Consider the following 22,908-nt stretch of genomic DNA (forward strand, 5'->3'; position numbering starts at 1 on the left):
GAACAAGCTGGTCGTTAGGACAACTGACGTCTCAGACCGGAAATTGGGGTGTGAAGCGGTGCATGGTGGGTGGGTGAGACTCTGGAGGGTCGGCCGAACGGACCACGTGGTGCGCACTGAACACGTGACTGCAGCTGCTCAGGCGCCGGGTACCTGCAGCTTCCCTGTTGCAGGTGAATGGGGAGCACCGTTTCCCGCTCTCTTTGTCCGCGTATTCCCCTCGCCTGTACAAATGCATCCTCTTGTGCCTTCGATGCGTAACGTGTGAGGTCAGGGATGGCTGTATGCGGAAGGGGGCCGATATTTACTCAGTAGCCATGTATTGCAAACCAACTTGTGAACAGCAGCGAAGCGGGAGGACGCAGTCAGGAATTCCATGAATCGCCTACAAAATTAAGAGTGAATTAAGGGCGGATTTGGGAGGGATGAGTGAGACTATGGGGGGGGCGCATGGGTCGAGATGCACTAGATTCCTGAACTGACAGGTTAAATGGCAACTCCTTTGTACAAATGCCTAAAGATCACTTGAAAAAGAATTTAACTTGCGGGACACAGTGGCTCACGCCTTTCATCCTAGCTACTCAGGAGACTGAAATCTGAGGACTGGGGTTTAAAGCCAGCCCGGACATAAGTCCATGAGATTCTTATCTCTGATGAATCACTGGAAAACCGCAAGTGGCCCTGTGGCTGTAGGGGGTAGGATGGTAGCCTTGAGCTGAAGAGCTCAGGGGCAGCACCCAGGCCCAGAGTTCAAGCCCCATGACCGGCAAAGAAAAAAAAAAAACTTAAAGAAAAAAGTGGACCAGGAGTCTGGTCTAGTAGTAGAGTGCTTGCCTGACATATATGGAGACCCCAGTTTGATTCCTTGGTACCACATACATAGAAAAAAAAAAAGCCAGAAGTGTGCTCTGGCTCAAGTGGTAGAGCTCTAGCCTGGAGAAAGTCCAAGGACAGTGCTCAAGCTCTGAACCCAAGCCCAGGACTGGCAAAAAAAAATAAAAATAAAGGAGGGGGCTGGGAATGTGGCTCAGTAGCACATAAATGGAAAAAGCCTTAAGTAGCACTGTGGCTCAAGTGGTGGAGTGCTATCCTTGAGCAAAAGAAGCTCAGAAAGGCTCAAGTGGTAGAGCTGTAGCTTTGAGAAAGTCCAAGGACAGTGCTCAGGCCCTGAGCTCAAGCCTAGGACTGGCAAAAAAAAAAAAAGAAGAAGCTCAGAGATAGTGCCCAGGCCCTGAGTTCAAACCCCAGGACTCTACCTAGTATTGGGATTAGTGGGCTACACAGAATAGAACTTCAATTAAAATGTGAAAGAAAATTTGATAGCATACAATATGGAGAAGAGGCTAAATAGCTGGGGAGATGAATTAAAGGGGAGAGAAGGGGGAAGGGGTTCTGGGCACCAGTGATTCATGCATGTGATTCTGGATGAAATTTGAGGATTGTGGTTCAAAGCCAACCAAGGTAGGGAAGCCACTAAGAGTCTTATCTCCAATTAACCAGCAAAAAAGCCAGAAGTGGAACTGTGACTTCAGCCTCAAGCAGTTATAAGGGACAGCACTCTGGTCCCTGAATTCAAACCCCAGTAACACACACACGCACACATCCCAAAGATAAAATAGCCCAGGCACTGGCTCATCAAAAAGGCAGGAAGGTGCTGGGAGTTTGACCTAATGGTAGAGTGCTTCCCTAACATGCATCAAACCTGGGTTTGATTCCTTGGTACCATATACACAGAAAAAAAAAAAAAAGAGCTACTGGTGCTGTAGCTAAAGTAATAGAGCTCTAGCCTTGAGAAAGCCAAAAGACAGTGCTCAGGCCCTAAGTTCAAGGCCCAGGACTGGCAAAGGTGGGGGGGGCAGAGTTCAAGCTAGTGAACCAAAAAACACAGACACATACACAAACGCACGCACAAAGAATGTTTATAGGTGTTTAAAATGATTCAAGATGTGTGTGTGTGTGTGTGTGTGTGTGTGTGTGTGTGTGTGTGTGTGTGTATGCCAGTAATGAAGATAGAATTCAGGGCATGGACACATGTTGCAAATGGCAGCAGGGGCCTTATCCACAATTTGTTTAGGCCTTCACCTGACTCCAAGATCCATGGAAGTTCAGATTCTGACTAACTCATATTTAGGACAGAATCTTACATCTCTATAATGCTAAGAGCAATGTGGGCCACTCCCAGCTTTCTAGGAATCAGAGAATGGCATTCCAACTCTTTGTTAGACCTTATGGCTCAGCATTCACAGCTGCCCACAATTCCCCCTTCTTTATTAATTGTGATAGCATGATTTTTGTTTCTATCTGAGCTAGTATATGCTGGATGCTAGAGGAAAAACATTGAAATAAGCAAGAGCCTGCGGAAAGATTGCTACTGTGGAGACTCTTGGGCCCAGAAGGGGCCAGAGCCAGGAAATCCAGTCTGCAAGGCCCCAGTTATTACTGATCTTTAACTTGTCCAACTCTTTTTTTTTTTTTTTTTGCCAATCCTGTGGCTGGAACTCAGGGCCTGGGTACTGTCTCTGAACTCTTTGGCTCAAGACTAGTACTCTACCATTTGAGCCACAGTGCCACTTCCCATTTTCTGGTGGTTAAGAGATAAAAGTCTTGGGCCAGGAGTTTGGCCTAGTGGTTAAAGTGCACGAAGACCCGGGTTCAATTCCTTGGTACCACATACATAGAAAAAAGCCGGAAGTGGTGCTGAGGCTCAAGTGGTAGAGCTCTAGCCTTGAGAAAGTCCAAGGACAGTACTTGGGCCCTGAGCTCAAGCCCAGGACTGGCAAAAAAAAAAAAAGAGAGAGAGAGATAAAAGTCTCATGAACTTTAGTGCCTGGGCTGGCTTAGAACCGCAATCCTCAGATCTCAGTCTTCTGAGTAGCTAGGATTACAGGCTTGAGCCATTCTACTTCCTTTTTGGAAAGTACCTCTGAAATCACGCCCAGGCTCCCTGTCTGATAAGCTGGTCTGTTTCAATTTCTATGGGAAGCTGGGCCTGTAGACCTTTTTTTATTAGAGAAGTTATTAACATTGATTTTTACATCATATTTCAAATGTCATGTTTAACAAACAAGTATTCAAGAAGGTATTCTCTATATACAATCACTGGCACATAGATTTTAGAACATCATTAAAATTAAGCTGAGGGTTTGTATGTCATAGGTAACATATCAATTTATAACGTTATGTCTATAGGGTATATATCCCATCATATATTTTTATGTCCATGTAGTTATGTTTATATTTCCAAGACCATGTCTATACCTTGGGTATCCAAATATTGAGTCATCACCATTGTACTGTTGGGTCTAATATCCACATATTAAGGATACCATGCACCTTTTGTTCCTTTTCTCGACTTATCTCACTCAACATGATTCACTCCAATTTCATCCACTTCCCAGAAAATGCCATTATTTTATCTTGTCTGTTGGCTATGTAGAATTCCATTGTGTGTGTGTGTATATATATATATACATTTCTTGTATCCATTCATCTGTAGTGAGGCATCTGGGTTGTTTCCATCACTTGGCTATTGTGAATAGTGCAGAGATGAACATGGCTGAGCAGGTGTCCCTAACCCAGGTGTTCCTGGGTTAGGATGCTCAGGATACATTGTGCCTGTAGATTTTTAAAAGTTTCGCTGTGAGCTTCCTCACTCATCACATTTTAAACTGTAGATATTGACTGTTTTGGGGTAAGTTTTGGCCAAGTTTTCCCAGTTGTGTGTAATTAGATATTCATTCTCGGCCAATCTTGTGAGAATGCCCATAGTGTAAGGGGCATACGTAGGAGCAGAGGCTCTATAGATGATTTAAGACTTGTTTAAACTCCAGAAGGGTTTCAGAAGGCAATGCTCCATACTCAGTGTATCAGCAGCCTTTTGGTGAATTTTTGTCCTCCTCTGGGTTAGCTGGTAGTAATTCCAAAGGTGTCACCAAAAGCACGTCAGTGTCAGCTTGCAGTTCCCCTTGTTGTTGAGCTACAAGTGGGGCAGACGGCAGGCGGGAGAGCTGAGGGGTTTCAGGATGATTAGGCCTCTTATCCCCACAGTGGACAGAGAAGAATTATCACATTTTCGATGCTCCTTATTATCAGATCTAGAGCTTTCTGTCACATTTTTCTGCCCTGCCCTTTTTTTCCCCAAGGCTCAATGTTTTTTGTTTTGCTTTTGTTTTTGCCAGTCCTGGGGCTTGAACTCAGGGCCTGGCCACTGTCCTTGAGCTTTCTCAAGGCTAGAGCTCTATCACTTGAGCCACAGCACCATTTCTGGCTTTTTTCTATGTATGTGGTACCGAGGAATCGAACCCAGATCTTCATGAATGCTAGGCACTTTACCACTAGGCTAAACTCTCAGCCCTGGCTCAAGTTTTTTAATCACATTTTTTTGCTCTTTGCCACAAGACCCAGAATTCCTGGTTGTATCTACTTGTTCTCTGTTACAAGGTTCAAAACTTGGAGCCACATGCTTGTATTTCTCGTTCGAAGACTCAGCATGCAGCCCAACCTCTTACTTGCTACACCAGTGCTTTCTGCACAGGCCCAGACTTTGTGGGCTGAAAAACTTGAAAATATTCCAATATCATCATAATAGAATTACATAAGGACCAAACCTTTTTTTTCTTTTCTTTTTTTTTCTTTTTCTTTTTTTGCCAGTCCTGGGCCATAAACTCAGGGCCTGAGCACTGTCCTTGGGCTTTCTCAAGGCTAGAGCTCTACCACTTGAGCCTCAGCATCACTTCTGGCTTTTTTCTATGTATGTGGTACCAAGGAATTGAACCCGGGTCCCCGTGCATGCTAGGCAAACACTCTACCACTAGGCTAAACTCCAGGCCCTTTTTTTTTTTCTTTTTTGTGGGTCTTGGGGCTTGAACTCTGGGCCTGGGCGCTGCCCTGAGCTGTTCAGCTCAAGGCTACCACCCTATCCCTGAGCCACAGCCCCACTTACCTTGTTTTCTAGTGACTAATTGAAGATAAGAGTCTCATAGTCTTTTGTGCCCGGGCTGGCTTTGAACTGAGATCTACAGATCTCAGCCTCCTGAGTAGCTAGGATTACAGGATTACAGATGTGAGCCACCGGCGCTGGGCACCACCAGCTAAGAACAAACTTTCTTTTTAATTTTTTTTAAATTTTTTGCCAGTCCTGGGCTTGAGTTCAGGGCCTGAGCACTGTTCTTGGACTTTCTCAAGGCTAGAGCTCTACCACTTGAGCCTCAGCACCACTTCTGGCATTTTTCCATGTATGTGGTACCAAGGAATTGAACCTAGGTCTTCGTGCATGCTAGGCAAGCAATCTACTACTAGTCCAAATTCCCGGCCCCCTAAGACCAAACTTTTTTTTTTTTTTTTGCCAGTCCTGGGCTTGAGCACAGAGTCTGAGCACTGTCCTTGGGCTTTCTCAAGGCTAGAGCTCTACCACTTGAGCCTCAGCACTACTTCTGGCTTTTTTCTATGTATGTGGTACCGAGGAATCGAACCCGGGTCAAACTTTTGACAGGATTTTTCTTCCCATGCTTTGGGTCAAACAAAATGACCTTACAATCTTTCTTTCTCACTACACACACAGCACCTCTTGTGGCAGCAGATGACCATACTTTTCTACATACCGGGCCAATTTCTCCTTCTCCTTTTCCTTTTACCCCTGACTTAGTTACAATAAGCTCACTGGCTCAAGATAGCTGGCCCTTTTGCTCTGACTTAAGCCCTTGTTTACCCTGGTAGTCCTGAACGATGTCCGGTTGTATGCTCCTGGATCACCAACTCTTCAACATTTCACGGCTGGCCTCCTAATTCTTCCCTTTCCCTTCTTTCACTTCTCCTTGTGCTCCATGTTGGGCACCAGATGTTGCAAATTGCAGTGGGCACCTTATCCCACTGTAACCGGCAGCAACCAGAGGAGACTGGACTCCAGAGATGGTTTTCAGAGACAATGTCACTTTGCTTTCCTCATCTTTTTTTTTTTAAAAACCAGTCCTGGTGCACTGTCCTTGGGCTTTCTCAAGGCTAGTGATTTACCATTTGAGCCATAGCACCACTTCTGGCTTTTTCTGTGTATGTGGCATCAAGGAATCAAACTGAAGAGTTTAATGCATAGTAGGAAAGCAGTCCACAACTCCATGCTCCCCACTTATCTTCTGGTTTTCTTTTCTGGCTGTATTGGAGCTTGAACTCAGGGCTTTTCTCTCATTCTGGTTCTACTACATGAGCCGCACCTCCAGACTGCCTTTTTCTTTGGTGGGGGGCAGGTTATTTTGTAGATGGAAGAATCTTGAGTTTCCCGGCAGGGCTGGCTTTCAACTCTGAATAGACCTTTGAGTAGCCAGGATTGGTGTGAATCAATGGCACCCATCTTTATTCTATTTTAATTAAAAACTGGTTATTTTTACTTGATTGGCACATTTTTACTAGATGGGGCACTCTATTCCTTCGGATGCTGGATATTGGGAAGAGGAAACGTACAAAAAAAGACTTTAGTATATAATAAATGTTTGAAACCTGAAGCCAGCTGGGTGTTGGTGGCTCACACCTGTAATCCTAGCTACTCAGGAGGTTGAGATCTGAGGATTACAGTTTGAAGCCAGCATGGGCAGGAAAGTCCATGAGACACTTATCTCCAATAAACTACTCAGAAAGAGCTGGAAGTGGCTCTGTGGCTCAAGTGCTTGAGTGCTGGCCTTGAACCTAAGAAGCTAAGGGATATAGCCTAGGTTTTGAGATCAAGCCTTAGGACTGGCAAAAACAAAAACAACCAGAAGCCTTGAGGGTTTGTAAAAATAGCCCAACACACACTCATAAGAAAGGAGGCAGGAGCCGGGGCCCCAGGCACGGTGTCTCACGCCTATAATCCTAGCTACTCAGGAGGCTGAGATCTAATGATCAAGGTTCAAAGCCAGCCTGGGCACAAAAGACTGTGAGACTCTTTTTTTTTTTTTGCCAGTCCTGGGCTTGAGCTCAGGGCCTGAGCACTGTCCTTGGACTTTCTCAAGGCTAGAGCTCTACCACTTGAGCCTCAGCACCACTTCTGGCTTTTTTCTATGTATGTGGTACCGAGGAATCGAACCCGGGTCTTTATGCATGCTAGGCAAGCACTTTAACCGCTAGGCCAAACTCCCGGCCGACCATGAGACTCTTATCTTCAATTAATCACTAGAAAACAGGATGTGGGGCTTGGCTCAAGGGTAGGGTCCTAGCCTTGAGCTGAAGAGCTCAGGGACAGTGCCCAAGCCCCATGACCCACAAAAAAAAAAAAAAAAAAGGGAAGCAAAGTTGGGAGTTTGGCCTAGTGGTAGAGTGCTTGCCTAGCATGCATGAAGACCCAGGTTTGATTACTCAGTACTACATACATAGAAAAAAGCCAGAAATGATGCTTTGGCTCAAGTGTTAGAGCTATGTCCTTGAGAAAACTCAAGGACAATGCTCAGGCCCTGAGCCCAAGCCCAAGACTGGCATAAATAAATAAAAAAAACTTTAAAAAATAAAAAGTATGAGCTGGGAGTTTGGCCTAGTGGTAGAGTGCTTGCCTAGCACGCACAAAGACCCGGGTTCGATTCCTCGGTACCACATACATAGAAAGTGGTGCTGAGGCTCAAGTGGTAGAGCTCTAGCCTCGAGAAAGTCCAAGGATAGTGCTCAGGCCCTGAGCTCAAGCCCAGGACTGGCAAAAGAAAAAAAAATAATAAAAAGTAAAGAAAGGCAGGGGCTGGGAGCATGGTCTAGTGGTAAAGTACTTGCCTAGCATGCACGAAGCCCTGCATTCAATTCTTTGGTGCCATGTACTCAGAAAAAGCCAGAAGTGGTACTGTGCATTAGCCTTATGGTAGAGTCTGAGCCTTGAGAAAGCCTAAGAACATGCCCAGGCCCTGAGTTCAAGCCCCAGGACAAAAAAGAAAAGAAAGAGGGGGCCGGGAGTTTGGCCTAGTGGTAGAGTGCTTGCCTAGCATGCATAAAGACCCGGGTTCGATTCCTCGGTACCACATACATAGCAAAAAGCCAGAAGTGGTGCTGAGGCTCAAGTGGTAGAGTACTATCCTTGAGAAAGTCCAAGGACAGTGCTCAGGCCCTGAGCCCAAGCCCAGGACTGGCCAAAAAAAAAAAAAAAAAGAAAGAAAAGAAAGAGGGGCCAGGAGTTTGGCCTAGTGGTTAAAGTGCTTGCCTAGCATGCATGAAGACCCTGGTTCGATTCCTTGGTACCACATACATAGATAAAAAGCCAGAAATGGTGCTGAGGCTCAAGTGGTAGAGCTCTAGCCTTGAGAAAGTCCAAGGACAGTGCTCAGGCCCTGAGCTCAAGCCCAGGACTGGCAAAAAAAAAAAATCAAGATATGAAAACATTTTACTCAGATGCCCACGATAGTTGAATAGATTCCAAAAAAGTGATACCTATACACAATGAAATTTTATGTAGTTATTAAAAAGTGTAAAGTAGGGGCCGGGAGTTTGGCCTAATGGTAGAGTGGAGTGCTAGCCTAGCATGCATAAAGACCCGGTTCAATTCCTGTGTACCACATGCATAGAAAAAAGCGGGCAGTGGTACTGAGTCTCAAGTGGTAGAGCTCTAGCCTTGAGAAAGTCCAAGGATAGGGCTCAGGCCCTGAGCTCAAGCCCCACAACTGGCACAAAAAAATCCCCACTGGAATATGATTCTGAAAAACAAAAACAGTTTCTCTTAGGAGAGTAGCACAAAGGTGTAATGCCTATATGTCTCATCATACTTACATAAAGCAATATATACATATCAAAATGGCTTCCAAGATGTAGAAACAAGAAATCTCTCTTTTTTATTATTAGTTTATAATCTTTATTTTTTTTGATGATTCTGTTTTTCCTCATGTATTCAAGAGTGTATCTTAAGAAGGTTTGGGAGTCAAAACTCGAGGGAAGAAATTAGAGCAGTGGTTCTCACTGGACACAGAGGAAAGTGAACAATGGACAAAGAACAATGGGGCCGCGAGTTTGGCCTACTGGTAGAGTGCTTGCCTAGCATGCAGGAAGACCCAGGTTCTATTCCTCGGTACTCCATATGTAGAAAAAATGCCAGAAGTGGTGCTGAGGCGCAAGTGGTAGAGCTCTAGTCTTGAGAAAACCCAAGGATAGTGCTCAGGTCCTGAGCCCAAGTCCAGGACTGGCCAAAGAGAAAAAAAAAAGAAAAAGAATAAGGAACTATGTAACTCATGGGTGGAGATGGGAGGGAGGGGCTGGAAGAGAATGACACTGTACAAAAGGAAATGTACTCCTTACCTGACTCATGTTATTGTCATCCCTCTGCACATCACCTCTGTAATAACAATAAGATGAATTAATAATTAAAAATAAAGGAATAAGAAAGGAGGCAGGGAGTTGTGCTGTGGCTCAAAGTTGTGAGCCTTGAGTGAAAAGGCTCAGGGACAGCACAGCATCCAGGCTCTGAGTTCAAGTCCCATGACTAACCAAAAAAAAAAAAAAAGAAAAGAAAGAAAAAGAAAAGAAATTAAGGAGGCAAAGCTACCCATGGATTTCAAGAGCCTGAATTTCAGGATCTTTTCCTGGCAAACAAAAAGGTGTGTGCGGTTTCCATGGAAACCCTCTGGCCCAGTCTCCCTGGCCGCTGAGTCGGGTGGATGTGTGGGACCCGGGGGCTCCGCCCACATTCGCCTCTGAGAGCCAATAATAGGCCGGGAGGGCAGTGGGCGATATCCGTCATCAAGTGGAAGTGGGCGGGGCTCTGACGCGCTAGGCACGCCGCCTTCGGTGCTGCGCACGCGCCCTCCCAGTATGCCCCGGGCGCGCGGGCGGCGGGCACCTTAGTCTGCGGAGCGCGGTGCTGGTGACGCCTGGTTCCACCGTGAGCTGAGGCGCCCGCCGCGGCTGAGGCGGCCAGGCGAGGACCAGGTACCGGGAGCAGGCCGCCGCCGGCGCAGTCTCATTCACCATGAAGCCCCCCGCAGGTACTGGCTTGCCCCTCGCTGAAGCCCGGCGGTGGGGTCCCGGCTGCCCCTCCCGGGCCTAAGCACTCGAGCCGAGAGACCCTCGGGGAACGACCCTGGCTGGCCAGGAGGACACCAGGGATGGATGGGTGGGGCTCGGTGGTGGGTTGTGGTTAGACCCTCTTTCTCTTCGCAAAGGCTCATCCCACAAATGGAAGGAAACGTGGTCGCGGGGCTGTCCTAGTGGGAAAGATTTTCCCAGAGCAGAGTTTCTGGAGGGCTTCTCCGAGGCCTTGGAACCTAGACTCTGGGGGAGAAGCAGTTATCCACGATCCCGGGGGATGGTGGGGAGAGCCAGGGCTAAGATTGAGAGGAAGGGAGATCAGAGAAAAACAAAAAAAATTACCTGGGCTGGGTTGCCAGTGGCTCTCCCCTGTAGCCCTAGCTCCTCAGGGAGGCTGAGATCTGAGGATCACGGCTGAAAGCCATCCTGGACAGCAAAATCATGAGACTCATTTCCAGTTAATCACACACACCAAAAAAAGCCAAAAATGGAGGTGTGGCTCACATGGCAGAACACTAGTCTTGGACAAAAAAGAAAGCTCAGGACCTGCTAACATTGTGAGGCCAAATATGAAATTGTAAAAATGGGCACCCAAAGTCAGGAGTTTGGCCTAGTGGTAGAGTGCTTGCCTAGCATGCATGAAGACCGGGGTTCGATTCCAAGGTACCACATCCATAGAAAAAGCCAGAAGTGGTGCTGTGGCTCAAGTGATAGAGCACTAGCCTTAGAAAGCCCAAGGACGGTACTCAGACCCTGAGTTCAAGCCCCAGGACTGGCAATAAATAAATAAATGGGCAGCCAGTGAAAATGAATGAGAAGCATATGTGTTCATTTTTTCACTGGCCCATGTTCCCTATCCCTGAGAAGCTGGGCATGCGTTCTTTTTCTTAGAAGACATTTGTTGCTGGGTGCCAGTGGCTCATGCCTGTAATCCTAGCTACTCAGAAGGTGGAGATCTGAGGATTGGAGTTCAAAGCAAGAAAGTTCATGAGACTCTTATTGCCAATTAACCACCAGAAAAATCAGGCATGGTGCTATGGCTCGAGTGGTAGAGTGGTATAGCTTTGAACTGAAGTGCTTAGGGGCAGCGCCCAGGCTCAGAGTTCAAGCCCCACAACCAAAAGAAAAAAGAAGGAGAAGGAGGAGGTAGAGGCATTTGTTGGGGTTCATCAGGGGAGCAATATGATCTGTGTGCTACATTTTTAGAAAATCATGGAGGTAGTGTGCCTATTGCTTAAATACTTGCCTAACCTAACTTCTTTCCATCTCAGCTTTCTTGGTGATGATGATAATTAGTTATTTGGCCTTCTAGAAGGTTAAGAATGTTATCTACCTTGTTTGCTGATACTTAGCTCAAAGACCAGGCACAATACCAATTAGAGAATGCATGGCCTGATACTGGTGTTTCACACCTGTAATTCTAGCTACTTAGGAAGCTGAGGTCTAAGCATCACAGTTGAAAGCCATCCTGGGCAGGAAAGTGTATATGACCCTTGTCTCCATTGAACCACCAAAAAGCTGAAATGGAGGTGTGGCTCAAAGTTGAGTCCAAAGTTGAGGTTCCAGCATCAGTGAGAAAGTGGATGATTGCCCACATTTTGCAATCAAACTAAGTGTTGGTGGGTTATTTTTATAATCCTAGCTATTCCAAAGGCTGAGATCTAAGGATTATAGTTCAAAGATAGCCCCGGCAGGAGAGCCTACCAAAAGAAGCTGGGAGTGGAGTTATGGCTCAAGTAGTAGAGCATTAACCTGAGCAAAAAGACTCAGGGACTGATCTCAGGCCATAATAGAGCACTAGCTTTGAGCAAAAAGACTCTGACTGATCCCAGATCCCAGGACAGGTGTTCAAGCCCTTTGTTTTTTTTTTTTTTTTTCTAGTCCTGGGCTTGAGCTCAGGGCATGAACCCTGTCCTTGGACTTTCTCAAGGCTAGAGCTCTACCACTTGAACCTCAGCACCATTTCTGGCTTTTTTCTATGTATATGGTACTGAGGAATTGAACCTGGGTCTTCGTGCATGCTAGGCAAGCACTCTACCACTAGGCCAAGCTCCCGGCCCCATTTAAGCCCTTTGTGTACACATGTACAGAAAGATTTTGCAATCTTGTGTCCTTCCCAAGTAGGTTCAGACAGTTCTAGCTCCTGTGGTGTGCCTTGCCTGACTTCCCAAAACTACTACTACTACTACTACTTCTTTTTTTTTTTTTTTTTTTTTTTTTTTGAGGAGGTGCTGGTCTTATGAGCTTGAACTCAAGGCCTTGTCTCTGTCCCTGAGCTTTTTGGAACTTAAGGCTATGGATCTACCACTTGAGCCATAGTCCACTTCATTTTGGGGGGGAGTGGTTAATTGCAGGTAGAGTCATGGACTTTCCTGCCTGGGGTGCCTTCAAACCTGGATCCTCAGATCTCAGCCTCCTGAGTAACAAAGATTACAGGAGGAAGCCACCAGCACCCCGCTAGAAAACCTTGATCACAAGTTTAACTCAACACACTGTTCCCTTTCTGCTGTTCTGAAGCTGCGCACACAGACGTTTTGCCCTGAGTTCTCACCAAATTCACTTGGCTAGAAAAATCTGTCTTTCTAGAGGGCCACAGTAGTTCTCACCTAAACTTCTCACCCTCTGGTGGTAAATGCTGTGTCACCTCTGAGGAACTGTGGTCATATCTGAGGATATGTGGTTGTCATCGTGGGGGAGGACCTGGCATGGAGGGGATAGAAGGGATAGAGGTGCTACTGCACCTGTAGCATCCAGAGGCTCTACCCCCTCCCGCAGAGGAAGATGCCACGCCAAGGGCTGGGGTGGGGTCCAGCACCTCATTCCATGGCACAAAACAGTTCGGTTGCAAAGTGCTTCCAGGGCGTTGCTAGGCATGGGGCCTTGGTGTGTTAGCTTTGTGAAGTCGGGGAAAGTTCATTTTCAAAACATCCAGGCTCTGGGAGCCTGTGAATGAGAAAAGGCTGTACGCACACCCCATGAGAACAGCTCTCACCAGACTTGTTTGTTGTGTCTGAATAGAAAGTAGGCATCTGGGTGGCCACACCCACTCTGACTCCACCCAGACAGGTCTCAAGGTCTTTGTGCCCCTTTCTGGGTATGGAGTTGGGTGAAAAGTAGGAGGCTTTGCCAGGAACCCCCATCCCTTTTTCCCTCTGGTGCGGTGGTGTGCGCCCTAATCCGCCTGGGCTCCCCCTTTCTGTAAAGAGCTGAGGGTCCCTCAGTACTGTCTGGATGTGAGTGTGGTGTCTCTAGGGTGTATGTTTTGTTTTGTTTTGTACCAGTACTAGGGCTTGAACTGAAAACCAGGGCACTATCTCTTTTGCACTCTAGGCTGGTGCTCTACCACTTCTGGCTTTTTTGAGTAGTGTATTGGAAATAAGAGTCTCATGGAGTTAATTTCCTACCCTAGCTAGCTTTGAACAATGATCTTCAGATCTCAGCCTCCTGAGTAGCTAGGATTACAGATGGGAGCCGCCAGCCCCTGGCTAAAGGTGGGAATTTTAACAACAGCATGAGCAACATTTGAGGTCAACATGTCCCCCTGTGGTGGCATATCAGACCCTTTGAGACACCAGACAGCCTGGTCTCCACCTGGTCTCCACCTCTCCTTCCTCTGTCTGTGAGCACCACCACTGGAGGGGCTTAGCGCCACCTCCCCCTGCTCTAGTGGATGATCAGGCTCTGCTGCCCCACCCCCATACCTCTGGGCCTGGCTCACCCCAGTTACTTTGTCCCCAAGTGTGGCAGTGAGACGTGATGAGCCCCTGCTTTTGCCTCCTCTGTCTAGCCTGTGCCGGGGATGTCCTGGATTCCACTTCGCCGTGCTCCATCACTAACTACCTCCGATGGGACCTGAGCGCTCAGCAGATCCAGGCGCTCACCAAGGAACTCATTGAGCAGACTAAGCGCGTGTACGACCAGGTGGGCGCCCAGGAGTTTGAGGAGGTGTCCTATGAGAGCACACTCAAGGCGCTGGCCGATGTGGAGGTGTCCTACACAGGTGAGGTTGGCTCAGGGTCCGGCAGGGCTGGTGCCCAAGAGGCAGCATGACACATGTCACGTGACAGGCAGGAGCAGCTCAGGCTGCCAGGACAGATCAGAGCCTCCGGGTGGCCCAGCTACACTTACAGGGTAGGCGTGATGGGTGAGCAACACAACCAATTTCAGCTCTAACAGGGACCTGTGATCAGGTACCCGCCCATGCCCTCCTCCAGTCGGCCAGCTCCCCAGTTGTGCCATCTCAATCCAGCCCAGGTGGCAGCCTTGAAACTCCAGCCCCTGTAGCTGCCTCCCTCTTAGAGTGTTTGTTTCCTTCCTGAACTCCAGAAATGGGTTCTTGTTGCAGTTTCTGTAACCCTAATTTATTCTCTCCCTCTCGACCTGGGGCTTGAACTCTGGGCCTGGGCACTGTCCCTGAACTACTACTACTACTATTTTTTTTTTCTAGGTCCCTGAACTTCTTTTGTTCAAGGTGAGTGCTCTATCACATGAGCCACAACACCATTTCTGGGTTTTTTGAGTTGAGTAGTTCATTGGAGAGAAGAGCCTCACACAAACTTTCCTGCCTGAGCTGGCTTCAAACCACAATCTTTAGATCTCAGCCTCCTGAGTAGCTAGGCTTGCAGACATGAGCCACTGACACCCAGCTCTGTTGGCCTTTCTTTAGAGACACCACTTGCTACATTCTTGGGGCAGGTTTCGAGCTCCTGGGCCTAGTCACATAGTCAGCTACCTTGCCTTGGCCTACTAAGTAGATCAGATGACAGAGCCAGCCCAAACACACTGCTTCTTAGCTGCTGTTGTTAACTCATTACCTGAGATCCAGCTCAGTTACTAAGAAAAGTCCCGGAGGCTGGGAACAAAGAATGGGGAAGGCACGGGTAAGGGTTGAGCAGAGAGGAGACCAGTCCCCCAGGGAATGGGCTAGGGGAGGGGAAGTGCCTAGAGGACAGTGAGACACAATGACATCTCTAGTGATCCCCTGGGAGCAGCCTTTCCCTGTTCCTCCCCTCCTCATTTCCTTCTGGGGCCCCATGAGTATTATAATCAAGCGATGTGCTCTCCCCTCCCACCTGCCACCTCGGCCTCATTCTCACCACACGGCCTCTTCCTCTGCAGGCTTCTGCTCACTTGTGAGGACCTGGGATTGGAAATGACTTTCCTTCCTAGAGGTTTACAGCATATGAGGGCCAAGGGGCAGAGAGACCTTGAAGCAGGGGTCTCTGGGGACTTCTGCCTCATGGGTTCCTGAATTTGCCAGCATCGGTAGCTCATAGATGTAATCCTAGCTACTTGGGAGGCTAAGACCTGAGGATTTCAGTTCAAAGGCAGCGCAGGCAGGAAAATCTGATAGACTCTTATCCTCATGAACCCCCAACAAGCCAGAAGCAGAGCTGTAGCCTTGAGGGAAGAAGCTAAGTGACCACCCAAGCTCTGAGTTCAAGCGCCAGTGCCAGCGTGTGCACACACACACATACACACAAATGTTCAAATCTATTTCCTGAATTTTAAGCCAAGGCGCTCTCCTGGGTCCCTGATGTCTAGATGGGTTTGTGACCCCTGCCTTGCACCCCTCAGACTGTAGGTGGTTGGGGTTGCTGCTGGACGGGGACAGCGGGCAGGGCCAGGGCTCTGGGTGGCCAGCATCACCTGCATGGGCTTCGAGTGCTGGGTCAAATCCAGGCCCTGGTGCCCCAACCACCATCAAGCAGCATCTCCTTCCCTCCCCATCTTTTGTGGACGTTCTTCCTGCTGCCTCTCAGCACCCCATGACTCATCTGGTCATACCGTGTCCACTGTCACCCATTGCAGTGCAGAGGAACACCCTGGACTTCCCGCAGCACGTGTCCCCATCCAAGGACATCCGCACAGCCAGCACAGAGGCCGACAAGCAGCTGTCGGAGTTTGATGTGGAGATGAGCATGAGGCAGGACGTGTACCAGAGGATCGTCTGGTTGCAGGTGAGGGCCATGGCGGCCACCTGGTGCCCAGCGGAGAGCACAGCAGCCAGTGTGTGGGCATGGGACCACTCACACAGCCACCTCTGCACGCCTCCCCTCCAGCTATGACTAGCCACAGCCATCCATTGGTTTCCTGCCTCCCTCCCTCTGCTGTCCCCATTCCGTTTCTATTGAGACACTAGTTGTTTCACAGCCAGTCACACTGGGCGCTTTGTTGGGTCCCCAACGGTGCCATCTTGCATAACAGTACAGTCCACGGCCAATGCCACCCTCTCCCATTACCCGTGTGCTCAGCATTGTGGCAGCCAGGCCTGTGATATAGGGTGGGTTCTCTTCAGGAAGGCCAGTTGCTGTGGGAGCAGCCATAGTGTCCAGTGCCCACTGTGCAGGTAGCTGTGGCATCGCTGCCCTATTGCCCCCCGCCCCGAACATACCAATCGCCCTCTTAGGAGAAAGTTGAGAAGGACACGCTGAGGCCCGAAGCCGCGCGATACCTGGAGCGACTCATCAAGCTGGGCCGGAGGAACGGCCTCCACCTCCCCCAGGAGACACAGGAGGTGAGTGGAGGCCCCAGGAACAGCCCAGAACGCCCCCCTGCACATGCCTCCATGCACATGTCCCACATGTGTGCCCCCACGGCCCTCCTCCCACACGGCCTTCTCGCCCTTCAGAAAATCAAGAACATCAAGAAGAAGCTGAGCCTCCTGTGCATCGACTTCAACAAGAACCTGAACGAGGACACGACCTTCCTGCCTTTCACGCGCGAGGAGCTGGGTGAGCCGAGCACCCAGGGGCAGGGAGGCGGAGGAGGGGCAGCAAGGGCCAGGCTGGACGCTGGGCTTCTAGATCTTTCCTTGGAAAGGTCACAGTGGCTGACCCAGCTTTTGTCTAAGGACAGGAACCCTGGGCCTTTCTATGCATGTCTGAGATTTGAGGTTGGGGGCCCTGTGAAGCCCTGGATTCTCTGTTCACCCCCAGCAGCCTACTTTGTCTTTATTTTTGTTTTACTTTATTTATTTTTGTGGGTCATGGGGCTTGAACTCAGTCTGGGCGCTGTCCCCTGAGCTCTACAGCTCAAGGCTGCTGGCCTATCCTTGAGCCAAGCCCCACTTCCCATTTTCTAGAGGTTAACTGGAGAGAAGAGTCTCAGGGGTCCTTTTGTTCCTGGGCTGGCCTTGAACCTCAGTCCTTAGAGCTAAGCCTCCTGAGTAGCTAGGATGACAGCTATGAGCCACCTCGACCCCACACCTGGTTGTCTTTATTTGTTGTCTTTAGTTTTGTTTTTCTTTCAGTGGTACTACATTTTGAAATTGTTGGGTAGGTGCTCCATGCTGAGCCATGCCCTTGGCCCTTTTTTGGTCTAGTTGTCTGGCAGATAGGATCTTGCATTGTTGCTCAGGGCAGACCTCAGACCTGGATCCTGCTGCCTGAGCAGGGATTGCAGGTGTGCACCAGCCTGTGTTTCTGTACCCATGGTCCCAGAATGTGGAGGGCTGGCGTTGCTGCCTCTTTTTTTTTTTTTTTTTTTTTTTTGGTTGGTTGTGGGACTTGAACTCTGGGCCTGGGCATTGCCCCTGAACTCTTTAGCTCAAGGCCACTGCCTTGAGCCACAACTGCACTTCTGGTTTTTTGTTGGTTAATTGGAGATAAGAGTCTCATAGACCTTTTAGTTCCCCGATTGGCTTTAAAACCCTGATCCTCAGATCTCAGCCTTCTGAATAGCTAGGATTTACAGGCGTGAATCACCACACCTGGCAGCCTTGCTGCCTCTTGAGGCTTCTTTAGGGCAGGACAGTTCTCGGCCTGCCCCACCTTGGTGTGTCTGGTTGTCTGTGGGAGCAGCTCCAGGCTTCTGCATTGAGGGGACAAGGTTGAAAGTGGCCAGGGACCGTATTTAGGGGTGGAGGAAGTGGGGTGCCCACTGCCTGGGCCAAGATGAGCCTGAGAAGGAAGCTGGCTTTGTGGAAAAGCAGGTGCTCTCTCTCTCTCTCTCCCTCCCCCCCCTCCTCTCTTTCCCTCTCCCTACTCTTCCTACTCTCCCTCTCTCCCTCTCTTCCCCTTCTCTCCTCTCCCCCCGCTTTCTCTCCCCTCTCTCCATCCTAGTTTTCCCACTGGCTGTTTGCTGCTCCCCATGCACTTGGGCCTGCGAGGCTCACTGGCCTCTCTCCTAGGTGGTGCGGTCACCATCCCTACCCCACCATCATTCCTCACTCCTAGGCCTCTGTCAGGGTGGAGCAGCCCCTCTGGGGGGGAGCACCTTGGGGGTCTTGGGGGCTGGGCACCCCCACTCCCGGTGCATGCCAGGCCCTCACTGTCCTGCTCCTGCAGGGGGGCTCCCTGACGACTTCCTGAACTCACTGGAAAAGACGGAGGAGGGCAAGCTGAAAGTCACACTCAAGTACCCACACTACTTCCCCCTCCTCAAGAAGTGCCACGTGCCCGAGACCCGCAGAAAGGTGGAAGCAGCCTTCAACTGCCGCTGCAAGGAGGTGAGGCGCCTGCGCCCACCTCGGGCTCTCCTCCTAGGGGCTTTGCCACACTCAGCTGTGCAGCCGCCATCACGCGACATCAAGGCCCTGCCTGCCTGGGCAGGTTCTGTGCCCATCCTGCAGTGAGAGTGGCTCCTGGCTCCTGGGATGACAGGCTGGCATTGAACATTGCCTGCTCAGGGATATCCCCCTTCCTCTCCCCCCCATTTCTGCCTACTAACTCCCAAGTAGGATCTCACTGGTCATAAGGTCATTTAGGGGTGTTCTGGGGTGACCTGCTCAGGTGGGATGACTGCTTATATTGGGGAACCCCTTGTCAAGGAACAGGGTTAACCTTGAATCCTTGGGGCCCACAGCCTGCATGTAGTGCTCACAGGTGGAGCTCTGCACCCCGCTGGTGGGGTGACCTGCAGAAGGCCTTGTCTCATGCAATGCCAGGTGTCGTTGGTCTGACAAGCAACGTGGGGTCCACACTGGAGGCCCAGCCCACACTGCATGCAGCTGGTGCCACAGAGGCAAGCAGTCACCTCTGGGTGTTGCCAGGGCCACTTGGTCCTTCATCTGAGTGACAGCGCTGCACAGCATGGCTTTAGCACAGGGGTGACACCCTCGGGAATAGCCTTGACCTGTCTGTGGCCCTTTCTGGTCTTGAAGAGGACCCTGGGCTCACCACAGCACTGGTGACAAGAGAGGCGTGGGGGCTTTTGGGAGGAATCGGCAGGGGACCAGGGCGAGCGGGCTGAGTGGAACTGTGCAGCCGCCTGGGCTGCGGGCAGGGTAGGCGGGATGCAGCCGTGTAGCTGCGGCCACACTGTGTGCGTTTTACAGGAAAACTGTGCCATCCTGAAGGAGCTGGTGGCCCTGCGCGCGCAGAAGTCCAGCCTGCTGGGGTTCAGCACGCATGCGGACTATGTCCTGGAGATGAACATGGCCAGAAATAGCCAGGCAGTGGCCACCTTCCTAGGTAACTCAGACCACCAGGGTGGGGTGCAGGGTCCCTGGAGCATGGGGGAATGGAGGCTGTGGTCCCTGCCCTGCCCCTTTGCTGAGCCTTTGGGAACTCTGGTGGGCTAGCGTTGGGCTGGCATCAGTTATGGGTTGTGGGCACTGTCCTGCACTCTCCTGGCTAGAGCCATGTGTCAGAGAAGCCCCTGTCTACAGATGAGCTGGCCCGGAAGCTGAAGCCCCTTGGGGAGCAGGAGCGGGCCGTGATCCTGGAGCTGAAGCAGGCGGAGTGCGAGAAGCGGGGCCTGCCCTTCGACAGCCGCATCAACGCGTGGGATATGCGCTACTACATGAACCAGGTGGAGGAGACACGCTACCGGGTGGACCAGAACCTGCTCAAGGAGTACTTCCCCATGCAGGTGGTCACCCAGGGGCTGCTGGCCATCTACCAGGAGCTTCTGGGGCTCTCCTTCACCCTGGAGGAGGGCGCCAACGTGTGGCACGAGGACGTGCGGCTCTACTCCGTGCAGGACGCGGCCTCTGGGGAGGTGATCGGCAAGTTCTACCTGGACCTGTACCCTAGGTGGGTGCCCCAGGAACCCCATTCCCCATAGCCCAGCTGTGGGGAGGGGCAGGCTGGAGGTCCTGGGACCACACGATGAGGAGACGTGGGCCAGCTACAGAAGTGAGCACCCGGAGATGAGAGGGGGCTCTGGCTGAGGTAGCTGGCCCCTCTGTGCCCAGTAGCCTGATGGGATGAGGGACACGGGGTCAGGCAGCAGTGGCCAGGTGGGCAGGTTCTGACCTACCTCACGTGCCGCCAGGGAAGGGAAGTACGGCCATGCGGCCTGCTTCGGCCTGCAGCCAGGCTGTCTGCGGCAAGATGGCAGCCGCCAGATCGCCATTGCAGCCATGGTGGCTAACTTCACCAAGCCCACGCCGGACGCCCCATCCCTGCTGCAACATGACGAGGTGGAGACCTACTTCCACGAGTTCGGCCACGTGATGCACCAGCTCTGCTCACAGGTGTGTGGTGTGACACCCTGCCCTGCTCTCCTGCTCCCCGTGAAATGCTTCCCCTTGGAGCCGGGTCCCCTGTCTCACAGGCCTGTCGGGCGCAGGCTCCCAGCTACTTTCCTCTGAGGCCATCTGAGCTCGTCTAGCGATGGGCAGACTAGATTAGCCACCTGCCCACGCCCTTTAAAGGCCCTAAGCTGTGTTCCTGTCCCCTCTCGCTGCAGCCCCTACATGTCTCCTTCCGTGTCTCTGGGTCCCCTTATTCTGGATGGAGCCAAATCCAGGGGGGCCTTTGTGTCCACTGCTCTTCCCTGAGCATGGCAGCCTCAGTCCCTCCATGCTGTGGCCTTGTCCTGTTCCTGGCTGCAGAACTGTCCCGTAAGGATATAGCTGTGCTTTGGAAAGTGGTGTGTCCATCTGTGTGTGTTAGTACTGGGGCTCAGCCCAAACTCTTAAGCTTTTTTGCTTAAGGCTGGCGCTTTTCCACTTGAGACGTACCACCACTTCCCACCTCTGGCTTTTTTTTGGTAGCATCCTGTGTGGCTAAGATTGCAGGTGTGAGCCACCGGCTACTTGTCACTTGTGGGGCTTGAACTCAGCCTGGGCGCTGTCCCTGAGCTCTTCAGTTCCAGGCTATAGTACTGTACTTCTTGAGTCACAACATCACTTTTGTTTTTCTGGTGGTTCATTGGAGATAAGGGTCTCACGGACTTTTTGTGCCTGAGTTGGCTTTGAACTGTGATCCTCAGATCTCAGCCTCCTGAGTAGCTAGGATGACAGGCGTGAGCCACCGCGCCTGGCTTCCACTCATGAGTGGACCACAGGTTTTCGCTTGGGTAGCCTCTAGCCCTCAGCATTACCAGTGTGCGCTGCCTTGTGCCCCACTGGCTCCGTCACCACACAGGCCACGTTGGCCTGCATATCACCTGCCGTTAGGAAGATGGAGGAGAAAGGAAGGAAACAGGCCGGACTCCATCTTCCACAAGTGAGGACTGTTGACTGAGCGGGAGAGCAGTGAGGGACACAGCCTTTCTGCCGGCTCGGAGACTGTGTCTGAGCTGGGACAGGAGCTGGGTTTTATGGGGTCTGAGCAAGGAGGCAAGGGTGAATACAAAAGCCTCTAGGTCAGGGGCGGTGGGGGCTTCTCTGTCAGGCCCACAGTGGATGTCCACAGCCAGACTTAGATTGCCCTGCCGTGGTCAGGCAGGCCTCACCCATGGCCTATCTGGTATCTGCATGCACACAGGGTATAATCCTTCCCTTGCTGGCCTGCCAGAGGCTGGCAGTGAGGGTCAGGCCTTGCCTGAGGCCCCACTGTTCCTCCCAGGCGGAGTTCGCCATGTTCAGTGGGACCCACGTGGAGCGGGACTTCGTGGAGGCGCCATCGCAGATGCTGGAGAACTGGGTGTGGGAGAAGGAGCCGCTGCTGCGCATGTCACAGCACTACCGCACGGGCGGCTCCCTGCCCCAGGAGCTGCTGGACAAGCTCATCAAGTCCCGGCAGGCCAACACCGGCCTCTTCAACCTGCGCCAGATCGTCCTGGCCAAGGTGGACCAGGCCCTGCACACGCGGACCGGAGTGGACCCAGCCGAGGAGTACGCCCACCTCTGCCAGGAGATCCTCGGGGTCCCAGCCACGCCAGGTAGCTGCTCCCCGTGCCCCTGAGCCCCCGTGGCCTTGCACACCCAGGCTGTGCTTAGTTCTGCAGGTGGCTGCTGGGGAGAAGGAGGAGGGGGCCTCCTGGCCCCTGCAGAGCCACCGACTGAGGGGGGCCGCAGCCGCGCCCTGAGCCTCGCCATGTGTCTGCCCAGGTACCAACATGCCGGCCACGTTCGGCCACCTGGCAGGGGGTTACGACGCGCAGTACTACGGCTACCTGTGGAGCGAGGTCTTCTCCATGGACATGTTCCACACGCGCTTCAAGCAGGAGGGCGTGCTCAACCGCAAGGTGAGGCTGCGGGCAGTGCGCGCACCCCCCCTCTGCCCCCACCCGGGGCCTCGCCCAAGCTTCCTGTGTCCCACAGGTCGGCATGGACTACAGGACCAACATCTTGAAGCCCGGTGGCTCCGAGGATGCCAGTGCCATGCTGCGGCTCTTCCTGGGCCGAGACCCCAAGCAGGACGCCTTCCTCCTGAGCAAGGGGCTGCAGGTGGAGGGCGGTGAGGTGGCCGCCTGCTGACAGCCCAGCTCTACCCGCGCCCACCTCCCCATGCCTTAGCCTCGCCAGGACAGTGTCTCAGCACTGCCATCCTGGGGCCTGGCGGGCAGGGCGGACCCCCTGGCAGCCGGTCATCGCTGTCAGGGCAGCCGGGCCCCCTGGCTGGGGGAGCCGCCCCATCTGTAGGGTTTGGGGGGAGCACGGGGTGCATCCCGAGGCTCTGCTGCAGTAATGTCCTCCCTGCTCAGCCATCAGCCACAACATGGCTCTGTGGGTCAGCCATTAAACACTTGAAGGGCATTCCTGCCTAGTCCTTGCCTGCCTTCTTCATCGCACAGGGGAGCCCTACCCAGGGCTGGGGTTCCACCTGCGGCTGT

At 51.6% G+C, this 22,908-nt stretch overlaps 1 protein-coding gene and 1 long non-coding RNA gene across 3 annotated transcripts; one reads left to right on the forward strand and one right to left on the reverse strand.

Annotated features, from left to right (window-relative positions):
* Positions 1-38: 38 nt before the first annotated feature.
* On the reverse strand, positions 39-9,609 carry LOC150068732 (uncharacterized). The gene is made up of 3 exons (XR_016536872.1): positions 9,479-9,609; positions 9,232-9,268; positions 39-385 (listed from the first exon to the last, which is right to left on the reverse strand). It is a non-coding gene; the product is annotated as an uncharacterized LOC150068732 (long non-coding RNA).
* Positions 9,610-9,746: 137 nt separating this feature from the next.
* Positions 9,747-22,725, forward strand: Thop1 (thimet oligopeptidase 1). 2 transcript variants are annotated; one of them, XM_090341146.1, is made up of 12 exons: positions 9,747-9,917; positions 13,748-13,960; positions 15,772-15,920; positions 16,370-16,477; positions 16,592-16,694; positions 18,249-18,409; positions 19,238-19,373; positions 19,571-19,937; positions 20,179-20,380; positions 21,699-22,014; positions 22,184-22,320; positions 22,397-22,725. In XM_090341146.1, the coding sequence occupies exons 1-12, from the start codon at positions 9,902-9,904 to the stop codon at positions 22,550-22,552; spliced, it is 2,064 nt and encodes a 687-aa protein (XP_090197272.1). In that variant the 5' UTR covers positions 9,747-9,901; the 3' UTR covers positions 22,553-22,725. The 2 variants fall into 2 exon arrangements, with proteins under 2 accessions (XP_090197272.1, XP_090197282.1); XM_090341156.1 differs by lacking the exon at positions 9,747-9,917 and adding an exon at positions 14,408-14,431 and having other exon boundaries at positions 13,875-13,960.
* The last annotated feature ends 183 nt before the right edge of the window (positions 22,726-22,908 follow it).

The sequence above is a fragment of the Megascapheus bottae genome, chromosome 1 (genome assembly GCF_031878675.1).
Source record: "Megascapheus bottae isolate mThoBot1 chromosome 1, mThoBot2.hap1, whole genome shotgun sequence".
NCBI classification, from domain to species: Eukaryota; Metazoa; Chordata; class Mammalia; order Rodentia; family Geomyidae; genus Megascapheus; species Megascapheus bottae.

Excerpts from the sequence above, each read along its gene's own strand:
- Thop1 (XM_090341146.1), top strand. Across the intron at positions 19,374-19,570 it reads GGCAGTGGCCACCTTCCTAG|ATGAGCTGGCCCGGAAGCTG; the intron begins GTAACTCAGACC and ends CCCTGTCTACAG. Across the intron at positions 20,381-21,698 it reads TGCACCAGCTCTGCTCACAG|GCGGAGTTCGCCATGTTCAG; the intron begins GTGTGTGGTGTG and ends TGTTCCTCCCAG.